This window comes from Halichoerus grypus, chromosome 11, assembly GCF_964656455.1.
Source record: "Halichoerus grypus chromosome 11, mHalGry1.hap1.1, whole genome shotgun sequence".
NCBI classification, from domain to species: domain Eukaryota; kingdom Metazoa; phylum Chordata; class Mammalia; order Carnivora; family Phocidae; genus Halichoerus; species Halichoerus grypus.
Window position 1 is genome coordinate 50208816 of NC_135722.1, and position 14818 is coordinate 50223633.

Below are 14818 nucleotides of genomic sequence, written 5' to 3' on the forward strand. Positions count from 1 at the left end.
CTTCTCAATTAAACCTCCCTTCTCTAGGCAAAGGGGTAGAAACCAATATGCTCGATGTATCGTGGAACCTGTTGTCCCTGATTAACTTAATTCCATAAAGAAAGAGACAACTCTCAGGGTGCCTGGGTGGCTCAGTCAAGCGTCTGCCTTTGGCGCAGGTCATAATCCCAGGGTCCTGGGATAGAGCCCAACATCGGGCTTGCTGTTCAGCAGAGAGCCTGCTTCTCCCTCTCCCTCTGCTTGCCTCTCTGCCTACTTGTGCTCTCTCGCTATCTCTCTGTCAAATAAGTAAATAAAATCTTAAAAAAAAGAGAAAACTCTCAAAGGTACATAGTGAGATCAGTTGTCTATAAAAACAAACAAACTACAGTTGTAGAACATCTATTTACCTTATGGTGTCAGAAAAAAAAAAAGGACAGAGAATACCAGTCTCCCTCATCACCAACATACTATGTCTCTCACCTTGCCACCCACCATGGCTGGCCTATAGTCCGAGTCACTTTGTGTTTATGAGAGTATATGTTGGCCTATAAAGCAAGTCTAAGAAAGTCTCTCTCCTCCCATGCTCATGGATGGAGAGCACTGATATGGATTACTCATTTTAAAGACCATTCTATCTGCTTCCATACAAGAAAATGGGATTTTCCACTATACTATAAGAGAGGGTTAACAGTCAAGCACACACGACCTATTTTCTGTCCTTTCTTTGTACCTCTTCCTATGGAGAGCTTGTGAGTAAGGTCAGCTTTAGAAGCTCAAGTCCTGGCCTGAAAAACGTTTGGAGGGAAAGACTATAGAAATTGGAGAAACCACTTAGTATCTGCTCTCTTAAAAATCTACTGTTGGCAGTTTCCAGCTTTTTTTTTTTTTTTTAATTCTGGGCTCACTCTAAACCAAGCAAAAAGTGTTATCTATGGTTCAGCCTAACTGTATAAAATTTTTCATTGGATTGGGGTTGGGGAGGGGCAAATCCTAATAGAAAAGGGGGAATTTATTTGCAGGTCACTGCTCTTTATGTAGGTGTTTTTTTCTGAGGACTTTATGGAGAAATGTGATTGGTTAAGATAGTTCCTATATTCTTGGTTCTCCTTACCGATTAACATTATCTGACTCTATTATCAATAGCTTGTTCAGAAGAAATACTTCCTTCTTTTATTTCTTGATCTGAGTCTTTCAAAATTGCATTTCCTTTTTTTTCTTTTTTTTTTTTTTTTAAGATTTTATTTATTTATTTGACTGAAAGAGACACAGCTAGAGAGGGAACACAAGCAGGGGGAGTGGGAGAGGGAGAAGCAGGCTTCCCGTGGAGCAGGGAGCCTGATGCGGGGCTCGATCCCAGGACCCTGGGATCATGACCTGAGCCGAAGGCAGATGCTTAATGACTGAGCCACCCAGGTGCCCCTCAAAATTGCATTTTCTTTATGTCTCAGACAAAAGTGCTGAAAGGAGGGAAATGAGCATAATAGACTTATGTTGAAAGTGTCATTTCAGATCTGGGAATAAATACTTTCCAACTGATGCATCATGCACACCCTCAATTCCTCTAAAATTGAGATCACCACCTTCTTCCTGATTGGAATCCCAGGACTGGAGCATGTTCATGTTTGGATCTCTGTCCCCATCTGCCTCATGTACCTGGTGGCCATCCTTGGCAATTGCACCATCCTCTTTGTGATCAGGACAGAGCCCTCACTCCATGCCCCCATGTACTATTTCCTCTCCATGCTGGCTGTCTCTGACCCGGGCCTTTCCCTCTCATCCCTCCCTACTATGCTGAGGATCTTTGTTTTCAATGCTACAGGAATTTCTCCAAATGCCTGTTCTGCTCAAGAATTCTTTATCCATGGATTCACAGATATGGAGTCTTCAGTGCTCCTGGTCATGTCTTTTGACCGTTTTTTGGCCATACACAACCCTCTGAGATATAGCTCTATCCTCTACCAATGCCAGAGTTGCCAAAATGGGCCTGGTGTTTCTCATTAAAAGCATGCTTTTAGTGCTCCCATTTCCTTTCACTCTCAAAAAATTGACATATTGTAGGAAAAGCCTTCTTTCTCACTCTTATTGTCTGCACCAGGATGTCATGAAGCTGGCCTGCTCCGACAACATGGTCAACTTTTTCTATGGTTTCTTCATTGCCCTCTGTATGATGTCAGACAGTGTGTTCATTGCTGTGTCCTACATATTCATCCTGAAGACTGTGATGGGCATTGGATCCCACAAGGAGCGGCTCAAGGCCCTCAACACCTGTGTCACCCACATCTGTGCTGTGCTCATCTTCTATGTGCCCATCATTGTCTTTGGCCTCCATGCACCGTTTTGGCAAGCACAAATCCCCAGTGGTCATGATCCTCATTGCTGACATTTTCTTGCTAGTACCACCTCTGATGAACCCCATTGTATACTGTGTGAAGACACGGCAAATTCATGAGAAGGTTTGGGGAATATTACATCTAAAATGAAGGTATGGGAAAAAGTAAGGCAAGGTCAGCCAAGATCAGAGAATAAAATAATATATTTCAGATAGCCACTGATAGTTAACAACAAGATAAAAACAACTATGGATATTTTTTCTTATTATGGATATTTATTATGCAAAGTATTATGGATATTTATTCTTATCTTCCTTAACCATTCTTATAATCACTACAACATATGAGCTGGGCACTGAGGTCTGTGAGCCTAGGACTGACATGGGCATTGACAGGTAAGTATGGAATAGTTTTGCAATACTATTTTTTAAAGATTTTTATTTATTTATTTATTTATTTGACACGGAGAGAGAGAGAAGTTTTGCAATACTATTAAAATCATGAATCAATATACTGATTTGGAATTTTAGTTACACTATTTATTACAGCACAAGGATAAATACACATGGGAGTAGAGCTTGTGCCCCCTTATAGAAAATGAATACTAAAGGAACTGGAAGTTAAAGGATGTTACCCCAATCCAATTATGGATTTCTTTCAGGCAGTCTTCAGACATGTATCTGTTGAGGGGTCTTCAGTCTATTTAATGCAAATCCTTGATTTTCCATTTAAGGAAAGAAGTGTATTGTCAAATGCAAATTGGTTAAAAATTTCCTCTTTGCTCTTTCCTTAGTAATCAAATAGAGACAATCAGTGATTCTCTTTTATGTTAGAGCTTTCATAGCCTTGAATTATGACAATAAGCTCTCTCATAACATTCTTTAAGACAGACCAGATTTTTTCTCCATATTACAACAGGGTTCCAAGAAATTATAGTTACTAAAAGGAGAAGAGAGGAACAATTCTACTATTGGTAGAAGACAAGAAAGCTAGTAGTTCAGTAATTTTTAAAACACTGATATTCTTGGGGCGCCTGGGTGGCTCAGTCATTAAGCGTCTGTCTTCGGCTCAGGTCATGATCCCAGGGTCCTGGGATCGAGCCCCACATCGGGCTCCCTGCTCTGCGGGAAGTCTGCTTCTCCCACTCCCACTCCCCCTGCTTGTGTTCCCTCTCTCACTGTGTCTCTCTCTGTCAAATAAATAAAATCTTTAAAAAAAATAAAAAAATAAAACACTGATATTCTTTACCACTTTAAAATAATGGATCTCATGCTTGTTTAAGCACTTGGTATTTTGAACTATGATATATTCAATAACACTAAACAAGCTAGCAGAAAATATGACCATATATTAAGCAATATAAAATGATATTCATACATATATGGTTCCATTTTTAAAAAATAGTCAACTAAATTAGATTGGCTATCTCAATATACTCTATAAAATTCGTTTGTTTCCTGTTCATCTTTTATTTGTGAGTACTTCATAGCAGACAGAGGTATAAAACATAAAATTTAGAATAAGTCAACCAAAACCCTTAAAAAGTTTGTCCTGTGAATTGGGAAAAAAACTATTGGTAATCAATTTCAATGTTTTATTGCCTCAGTTGAACTCACATATAGTATTATTTGTTCCAAAGAACCATTTTTGAAGAAGTTGTTCTCTGATGAATAAACATTCATATACATTTTATGTCCCCAGGTGAGTTTAACAGAGTTCTTATTGTTCAATAGCTGACCTTGTCTAGATGCCCATAGTTTAGTCAAGACAAACTTTTGGGCTTCCTCCCATGTTGTTTCCAATTATGTTCTTAGTTCACCTGTCTGTTTTTCTTACTTATATTTTGTTTCCTTAAAGAAACTGTATACATCAAATTTGTTGGCATATCTCCAGACCTGTACGCTGTATATAAATGACATGTGGATAGTAGTCTGACACATCTCCCAACTTGTTTAGAAAAAAAGACCACACAGGCACACATACAAAAAAAACCTTTGACAATTCAGGATATGATAATAAATTACAAGCATACAGAACATCTAAAATGATTAAAAAAAAAATATATATTGCCAAAATCAGTAAGGAATAACTATAAATTTTAAGTCAAAGAAGCTGCCCTGATAAATAGTTCATGTCCTGTGTAGCCACAAGGAAAAGCAAACAGGTTGTCATGAGAGAAACAAGGCAGAATATTTATCTTCCATTCTTTAGTATTTGCCCTCAACTCAGAAATTCAGATCTTTACAAGAAGAAACTGCTCAAGTCATAAGGTGTCAATAAATGTTTTTCTGGATCATAAGAGTGAATAGGCTACAATCTGTTTTCCTCAATTATAATAGAGGTTTAATGCATTTCCAATCAAGCTTCCAGTAATATTTCATTGAGAATGTACCAAAATAATTTTAAAACAGATTTTCAACTGTCAACTGGGAATGTAAGAAAAAAATAAATAGCAACTGTAAAATAGTTTCATAAGATAGAGAAATTTATTAAACAGCTATAAAATTGTGTGTAGTTTGCTCAACAAATCAATGGGAAGAACAAAGAAGAATAAACACACTGCAATATACTCTAAATGATATGAAAATAATATATAATTAAAGAATATCAGAACCTCATTGAAAATAGGTTATTCAAATAATAGTGGTAGAAAAAATTACAACCTACTTTAGAAACCATATTTGTGTGTGATCTTTTATTACACACAAAAATAAACTAAAATAGATTAGGAATTAAGTACAAAGATAAGTTTTTATTTAAATTCCAGTTAATTAACATACAGTATAATCCAACGTTCACCAGGTACCAGACATTGGGCTATATACTTACTTGTATAAACTCAATTAACTTTTGCAAGAATGTGGGAAGGCAGATTTTATTACTTCCTCCTTTTCATGGATTAAGAAGCTAAAGCTCTGAGAAGTTCAACAATTTTTCCAAAAACAAAGAACTATAAAGTGTTAGGAGCTTTATAAACCCAGATAGTACATTTCCAGAGCCTACAACCTCATGCACTACACCAGACCAACTATTATTTTGCTTCTTTCTAAATTTAATAATTCATATTCTAGGAATCTAAGAACATAATCAGAGGTGTGATCAAATATTTATTTATAATGTATATCAAGGATTATTTTCTATGATAAAAATACATAAACTACTGAAATATTAAGTAATAAATAACATAAACCATGATATACAAATAATAACAAATATTATTCACCTATGAAACACAGCATCAACAACTAAGTGGCATTTGCTAAGCATTGTATTAGATGTTAAGGATTAAATGAAACTTAAATTTAGACTTGCTATCAAGGAGCTTACAGTCTGGTGGTGGGGAGATCAAGGAAATAAATAATTAAATTCACTGAGGAAAGTGTGGCAAGTTTAAGTACACATATAAGAAAGCAAATAAAAGACTGGTAACTGGCCTATTTTACTGGAGAATCAAAGGAGAGAGCTTCCTAGTGGAAGTAAAGTCTAATATAAAGTCTAATATAAAAATCTGATATATTATTAACAGAAAATGATAAATAATATCAAGCAAATAAGTAAGATATACATTTTGAGTATACACTAGTATCCTAGTTCATAAATGTATGTGTGTGCAGGGGTACCTGGGTAGCTCAGTCATTTGAGCATTCAACTCTTGATTTCTGCTCAGGTCATGATCTCAGGGTCCTGGGATCAAGCCCTGAGTTGGACTCCATGCTCAGTGGGGAGTCTGCTTGAGGATTCCCTCTCCTCCTCCATCTGCCCCTGCCCCCTGCATATGCTCTCTCTCTCAAATAAATAAATAAATCTTTAAAAAAAAAGTATGTGTGCACACATATGTTGGCTACTAAAAAAAGATTCACTTATATATCATAAAATCTCTCATTAGTAGATTGTGAATGATTTTTGTTATCTTTTTAATCACAAAATTTTAATTATATATGTTATATATAGGTGTGTATAAGTATACATTTATAATCAGACATTTATAATCAGACATGACATTTATAATCCGAACAACCTCCAAATATATTAAATACATTCCTTGAAATAACAACAAAACAAATTCATGTCCTATTAACAATTGCTAGGGGGATGAAGAAGACTGATAAAAGTGTTTTTGGTATTGAGCAGGTGAGTTGCCTTTTGAGCTAGATATGAAAAGCACATTTGGAATAAAAAAAGATGAACACAAATGCAGCAGACTGCCTTAAATATTGACCATCATAAAACTGGAAGAATGCTTGCACATTTCTACAACTGTTCAACTAAAACTCTTGGAATTCAGAATTTTCTATACTCTAAAAAGGCCCTACAACCCTGAGGCATTACACCAGCTTGAGCTGAACAGAAGGCCGGGGCAAACACACCGGAGTTTGGAAATGGTATCCCCTGTCTGCCAGGAGTAGGAAGTTGATATAGGGAGAGGAGACAGGTGGCTCAGATCAGAATATCTGCTTGTTCTCCTGTGCTCAGACATGAATTATCCTGAGTGGAACAAAGTTTCATAACTCTGTGAAAGAAAACAGGAAAATTCCAACATCCTATCAACTTGATAGTGAGGTTACTTCTTGACAAAACAAATATTGTTAAGAAAGATACTCCAAAGATTTCCTACTAAGAAGCATCAAAGTCACTGTGCAATTCTACAATGACAAGTACACCAAAAGGTCGAGAAGCCCAACAGATAGGTAAAAAATTAACTACCCAAGAAACAAGGGCAAATAGAAAAAAAGGTGCTGTCCTGAGGCAGAGCTGACACAGAAGAGGTGTTACAGAATCAGAATCAGGAACTGTATTTAGATTATCTAGGCAATGGGAAAAATAACGAAAGGCAATATGTGACTTTAGATATTGGACTCACTGGAGGTATAACAAGTAGCAATTAGTTCTGTGAGAGTTTCACTTTTGCTAAGGAGAGAAAAGATTCAAGAAAAGATAGAGGTTTGGGGAGTGCATCTGTAAGGAGATGGGGCTCCCTAGAGGTGACTTTAGGAACTGAAACCAGTGTGCAAAAATTTCCTGTTAAATTACACAGTGCAATGTGCATGTCTTTGCACACACATAACTCTTTCATTTACCAGGTCAAGGAAAAATCTGTGATGCCCCCTGGGAAATTTGACCGCAGAAATGAATGATTTTTGGTCATCTGAGCGCAGACAGAAAATTATAGTCATTTATTTTTGGCCTAAGAATTATCATTTTTAAGCAGATAATTAAATTGTTCAACCAGAATAAAATGATCTTATTTTGTTTTTAATGTGCATTTATTTTTGGTCAAAGAGTTACCATTTCTAAGCAGATAATTAAATTATTCAACCAGAATAAAATGATCTTATCATGCTTTTAATGTGGACAGGAGTTCCATGTAATTGTTTTAAATGTTTGAGGGGCAAACACAATTAATTTGGTTTTGAACTATAGTGTTGTTTTGTTTTGTTTAACTCTTCAGTAAGTTTAGGGGACATGTATTCTCCTCTTTCTGCTCCAGTGATTTAATTGAAACTGCCTTAGTAACCAAAATGCCTGAGGATGGCACAGACCCAAATCCCTCTCCTACTTAAATGTAACTTACCTCCCCTTCAATCCCACCGTCCTCTAAGATGCCTCACACTGGGGCCCCGTGAGCCCTTAAACTGGAGCAGCTGGAGCATAGCCTGGCGGATCGCCTTGGTCTTCAAGCTATAAATGATAGGGTTCAGTACAGGTGGTAAAATCAAGTAAACATTGGCCAGAATGCTACAGACCACTCTTGGGGTGGAGCTGAGAAGGCGGTGTGTAAAGGACAGGCTGATCATGGGCACATAGAAAACAGTGACAGCACAGATGTGACAGACACAAGTGCTGAGAGCTTTTTGTTGCTTCTTAGGGGCCACGATTCTCAAGACGGTTCGGAGAATCAGAACGTAGGAGAAAAGAATGAACAGCAAGTCAGTGCCAGTCAGGTAGAGCTGAAGAAACATGCCCCAAAAATTGTTGATCCAGGGGCTGGAATATGTGTATTTGATCATATCTGGGTGGTAGCAAAATGGGTGGGAAAGCTCTTTGCCTGAATGGAAAGATACACTCTTCAAGACTAGAACCATGGGAAAGGTGAAAATAACTTGCCGCAGGCAGATGACCAGTCCAATCACCAGGATTATCATGTCTGTGAAGACAGTAGCATACTTCAGTGGGTTACAGATAGCCATATAGCGGTCAAAGGCCATGGCTACGAGCACTGAGGACTCCAGGAAGGAGAAGCCATGCACAAAGAACATTTGAATGAGGCAAGCTTTCAAGCTAATCTCCCGGGCATGAAACCAGAGAACCCCAAGCACAGTGGGAAGGGTTGAGATGGTCAGACATAGATCAACCGTTGACAGCATGGAGAGGAAATAGTACATAGGCTTGTGGAGACTCCTCTCAATGATGGTGACAAACAGAATCATGCTGTTTCCCAAGAGGGCAATGATGTAGAGACAGCAGACAGGGATGGAGATCCAAACGTGAGCAAGTTCCAGCCCAGGAAATGCAGTGAGTAGGAAGTTTGGGGAAGATGATGTGGTGTTATTAAAAATTACCATGGTGGATTGAGAACACACCCTGAAAAGAGAGACAACAAGGATAATGTTTGTCATAGTGATCATTTTTTCAAGTTCTAACTCATTTATAAACTCTTCCCAAATTACACAGTTGTTTCTCTATATTCAAAGCCCCCAGTCCAGTTATGGTACCTATCACATAATTCCACAGTATCGAATTTTTCTTGTCAAAACTTGGCCCCATTTTTCTTCCTCTACCCTCTCCCAACTATAACCATCAATCTCTTTAGGCTCATCCCCACCCTACTGCCCAGACTAGTCCTGAGGCTTGAAGTAGGAAATGCATATAGGCTTATGTCATACACATGCACACACACCAACAAAACAACAACAACCACAATTACAATTGATGGGTCTTTGCATTAAATCTCCAAGCTGTATAAATTGCTTAGGAAACAATGGACAAGCACACGAGAGCCACTGGGCATGTGTGATAGCATACTCCATAATGTCCTTGCTGGAAGCTGGTCTGGGATATTGTATCCAGAAGTATCCTTGTACTTCTATCATCAGCCACACCCTCCTAGTAGACTCTATTAGAAGTCTCCTTTTGGTATCAGGGTTTCTTTGTTCCTTTTCCTATAGTGGAATAGTCCCTATAATTTCTCCCTTCCCCACTCCACATGTGTATGGGACTTGAATTTATCTTGCGTTCTAATTCTGTTTCTCCATGTACTTCTCCAGGTATACTGAAAACAACTAGGTCTAGATCTCCTTTTCTTCATCTTACATCCTGGGATACTTGTTTCTACTCCTTTCCATGGATAGTTATAATTAGCATGTGACTTTGGACCAACTCACTGTGAGCAGACTGCTCTAATGAATTCTGTGAAAAATCCTAAACAGTATTCTGGAATACATTTCGGGCATCCTAAGCTAGGCAAAGTAGGTAAGCCTAGACAAAACTCCAGTATGAAATTCATGGGAAGCACTCAGCAACATGTGATGAGTGACTTTGTAAAAAGCACAGGTGGGATGGAAGTAGGGACTAATAACTAAAAGGGAATCACTGCAGGACATGGAAGGCTGAGGTGACATCACAAGTTGGAATATCAAGTAGCTCACTGAGTGAGAAAGTACATAGAAGGGCAGCTGCACAGAAAAGAGAGATGGTGTTATAAAGGAGGCAGAATCTGGAATCCATATTTAAGATGACCATTGCAATTCTATTTAGGACTTGTTCACTGAATGCTGGTGCCATCATCGCTGATTTTAAAATTTGTACGTAGGGCATTGAATCATCAATGAAGAGCTAGCAAGGAATGATATACTCAGCCCATGTGTTGTGTGGATATGGCCAGCCATAAGTATTCTTATTTTTCAGTATGTAGGTTTGCTGTCTTGTGTCTGAGTGGATGCAAGTAATTTGCTAGTACCAGGCCCTGTCAGTTGCTATATAAACATAAACATAAATATAAGGGATTGTTGGTTATTTTCTCCCCCTCCTCCAGTCTACTGAAGATGGTGATAGAAAGGACCACTTGTTACTCCAGAGGGGAAAAGAAAAGACTAATTGCTTTTTCTGCTATAATATTTAATATTATTATATTATACATGGTTGAAAAAAAAACACTAAGAATCAGGAAAACTAATGCCAAATGAGATATGGATTACAAACATGCTGGCTTATGTCAGCCATTTAGACTCTAAATGATTATTTTAATGTCAGTTACTGCTGATGGCCAGGGAAACAGAAATGACTAAAGAACAGTTTCTGCATTCAAAACTCCCTCAACTCGGTGGAATGAATAGTGTCAGAAGCCAAGGCAAAATATTAATGAAGGGCTATTACCACATGGGGACACACGGGAAGACTAGCCAGACAGGAAAACAGAAGGCTGTTGAGATTTCTGTTTCATTCTTCTTCTTCTCAACCCGATGAACACAGATATTAAGAGTGAATCTCTAACCAACAATTACTATGTCATCACTGGTGAACTCATATGAGGGAACTTCAAGGTTGAGAGGTACAGGCCCCTTCCTGATCCTGCCAGAAGTATCGTGAGTGTGACCCATGGCAGGGGTGGTTAGAGACCTGGACTCAAGTCCTAGGCTCCTTTCAGTCTTCACATCACCTCAGAAGACTTATAAGCATGCCTTCTGTCCTTAAGTTGGTTGATTTGAAATATTTAAGAATTGCTAATAATGTTTTTGCAAACATTAATGTGAAGTAAATTGAATTTAATGTTGAATGCTTTCAATCAGTCACCTAATAAAGCCACTGTTAAACATTAAAAAAAAAAAAAAAGAGTGAATCTCCTCTGTGAAAACCTTCCAAGAATCTCTCTGCAATACCAAATCACTCAATCTATTGACTCTCCTTCAATAGTACTTTATGTATTTTTTTTTTAAAGCACTAAAATTCTATTGCTTGATCACATTTCTTTCTCCCTCTAGAATGCTGGCTCTCTGGGAATATAAAACATATGTGTTCATCTTTGTATTTTCTCTAGAGACAAGCTTAGTGATTGGTACATGATAAAAACTCAAATAATCTAATTTACATTAGATGTATTGATGGGTAGATAAATAAATGACAGATGATAGAGCTATGGATAAAGACTAGATGAGAGAAATATATATTGAGCCTGGAAATTTTGAGGGAAGGATGAGCCTAGCCACTAGGGAAACTAAGGAGAGTAATATCCTCTCACTGATTGGAAGAAGGAGGGTAGGTTAAGAGAAAAGGAGATGAATTAAGAACCTCTGTATATGTCAACATTTACTAGCCATCTTATATATAATTTTATATAATCCCAGGAAAAATGGATATAGATGTTTTTATCCTATTTTAAAGAAAGGGAAGTGGCCTAGCAAGATAAAACAGTATAGCAAAGGTAAAATAGATACAGATTCAAAATTCAAAACCAGATTTACTAACTCTAAGGTCCATTATTTTTCATTAAACCATAAACCATTCAGAGAAGCTAAGCTTATGAGAGAAGTTGAGTAGTTGGACAGTGTGATTTCTTTCTTTTAAAATATAAGAATTATTTATACTCTGTTGTATATATATGTATATAATCATATATATGTATATATGATTTAGAGGAGCAATAGAGATGAGAAATCAGTAAAAGAGAAAACAATGTCCTCATGGCTTATTTAAAGAAGAATATTTGGGACATCCATGTGTGTTTAGAAATATGTGTGAATGTTTCTATGTTTATATTGTGTGTATCTCTCTGTGCTGGTATATGTAGAGAGGAGTTTTGGAATGGAAGAGTAATTGAGAGATAAGGTGATCATAAAACAGATTCCAGTTATCTTCTGTTCTTTGAATTGTATCACATAAAGGACCAAAAGATGACACTGGATGATGTGAGGGGGTAGAAGGAGAGGAGACAATGGCTCATTTTGCTGCTGGAGAACATATTTCCTATGGAATGTAGATATGTGGACAGGAGAAGGAGCAGAGGGCTTCCTCTCTGGTCCAGTGAACTCATATACTCTGGAACCAGTTGTAGGATAAAGTTCAGTGCCTCAGTTCATCAAGGTTTTCTCTGCACTGTCCACTAACCAGAAAAACAGGCTAGTGCTTTCTATTTTCAGTTCTCCATCTGAATAGCCAGAAAGTAATGTCTACAAATTCATATACAAAAGCCTAGATTATATGACTTGGATTAGATCCACCCAACTCAATAATTTAGTGATCCACAGGTCAACATCCCTGCTTTCCAGCATCAATAACGGTAAAAAGCAATCCATGTTATCTACCAATCTCAAACCTTCTGGTCATTTCTCAACACTGAAATCTATTCTCTTCACAATCTGGAACCTGCCCTGACAGCTCCAGGATATGTTCACCAGAAGCCTCTGCTTCTCTGCACCACTTCATACTTGGACCGTTCATTTGACTCTTAATATTGAGGCATGGCTGATATTAGTAATTTATATAAGCAGATGTAATCCTCTTTATCTGCCTGGAAGGTGAGTTCCTCAAAAGTTTGGGCATTCTTGTGTTTCTAATGCTAGCTACTAAAGTAGGATCTGGAATAATAGACAGCTTCAATTAGTAAGGTTTACTGACAGCTGAATGATCTTGTCCGTAAGAGAGTTCTGGTGATGGGTATTAAAGAGGGCACGTACTGAATGGAGCACTGGGTGTTATACGCAAACAATGAATCATGGAACACTACATCAAAAACTAATGATGTAATGTATGGTGATTAACATAACATAATAAAAAAAAAAATATATATATATATATATATATACTGAAAAAAAAAAAAAGAGAGTTCTGAGTCTCATCTTCTTTTCTCTTTATCCTTCTGTTTCCTCCTGTCCTCTGTCTCCCTATCTCAGTTTTATCCAGGCTCCATTACATCCCTCCATTTCTTCACCCCAGCTGACATGTAGCCCCCATCATTCATTGCTCTTCTCCCTTCCCTCTTTCTCCTAGCATTTCTCACCCCTTCATCCCTTTGCCTCCTATCCCTTTCCATTTACACACTCTTCTTACCTGTTCACATCAGCAGGAAACACCACCAACTTCTCTTCAGACCCATCACCAAGCAAGGACTAAACCAGCTCCCAAGAATGGGGGCTTTATAGGAAAATTAGTAGAGTCACCAGGCAACAAAGAGCTATCTTTATTAGTGAGTGTACTGGGTGGAGCAAGAATTATGGGACCCATAAGAATATGTTCCTCTATAACAGCTCAGACACATCTCCCTGACAGCTTCAAACCCTGCTCCCAGGCCCAAGCAAACTCCATACATCAGGAGCTGTAAGCATAGTCCTGGCCCTGGGGGCTGACAGTAATGGGTACCTTCTAAAACTGTCTGCTTTGGTCCGATAACTACAACCATTCCTCTTCACCCTGCCTTAGGCTACAGAGTCTCAGCCAGGGAGGCTCCCTGAATATCAGAGCAGGATCAGGAGAGTGCAGATAAGTCCTCCCTCTGTTCTCTGCTCCAGTATGTACTATTCTTAACAGGTCTCATTGTGCCCTGGCCATTCCCATGTCTCTCCTCTTACCCAGAAGCCCCTCCTAAGAAGCCAACCTATTCACTGAGTCACATTTGCAGCCCACCTACCCTTCTAAGCATAATTAAACTAGCACTTGATGAAGTCATGATACATGCTAAAAATTGCACTACACCCTTTAAATGCATTGTTGTATTTATTCATTATCAAGTTTACGGGTTAAGTATTATTCTCCATTGTTTCACAGATGAGGAAACTTAAACTCAGAGAGGTTTAGAATAACTTTACCCATCTAAAAGTTAGCAAGTTACAGAGTTGGCATTCGAGTCCATGTCTAACTTACTCTAAAGCTCTTACTCTATGCTATACTGCCTCCTATAGTCAACTGCTTCCACTACAGCTTCAGAAAATATGGTTGTAATATATGTTCCTCTATCCATCCATTCTACAGATTGCTTGCTTCCCAACTGTATGCCCACATCCGGTTTAAGCCTCATTCTGACCAGAATCTACCTCTCCATAGTAGGCCGTGAATTAATAATTCTGACCATGTATAATAATCTCTGACTTTCCAATCCTCCTTGAACATTTTCCGGTCCATACCTTTATATGTTTATTGGGCACACTGAGCGAAGATATCTATCCCAACAAGTATCTGGAGAGATTAATTAACTCCATAAAATTACACAGTAAGTAATGTTCATATCTATATGTAAATACCACCCCTTTCCACTGGTTCCCACCAGCAAAAATGAATGACTCTGGAAATTTCAAATGAAACTTATTAATATTAAATGAAACAAAGAAGTTTGGAAGCATGAAATCAATCTTGATAAAGTACAGTTTTCACTCATTTGTTAATTCAAAAAAATTATATATTGAGTGTCCATCATATGTTCTGAACTACATTAAGTACTTGGGAAAGACTGAAATAAAGTTAAAAGGGTACCTGTTCTTATAAAGTATATAGATTAGCAGGGAAGATATACTATTAGT

At 37.8% G+C, this 14818-nt stretch overlaps 1 protein-coding gene and 1 pseudogene across 1 annotated transcript; one reads left to right on the top strand and one right to left on the bottom strand.

Moving 5' to 3' along the window:
* The first annotated feature begins 1524 nt into the window (after positions 1 to 1524).
* LOC118549812 (olfactory receptor 51A7-like) lies at positions 1525 to 2462 on the top strand (annotated as a pseudogene).
* Positions 2463 to 7891: 5429 nt separating this feature from the next.
* OR51T1 (olfactory receptor family 51 subfamily T member 1) lies at positions 7892 to 8893 on the bottom strand. The gene has a single exon (XM_036114423.2). The coding sequence runs from the start codon at positions 8873 to 8875 to the stop codon at positions 7892 to 7894; it is 984 nt and encodes a 327-aa protein (XP_035970316.1). The 5' UTR covers positions 8876 to 8893.
* Positions 8894 to 14818: the final 5925 nt, after the last annotated feature.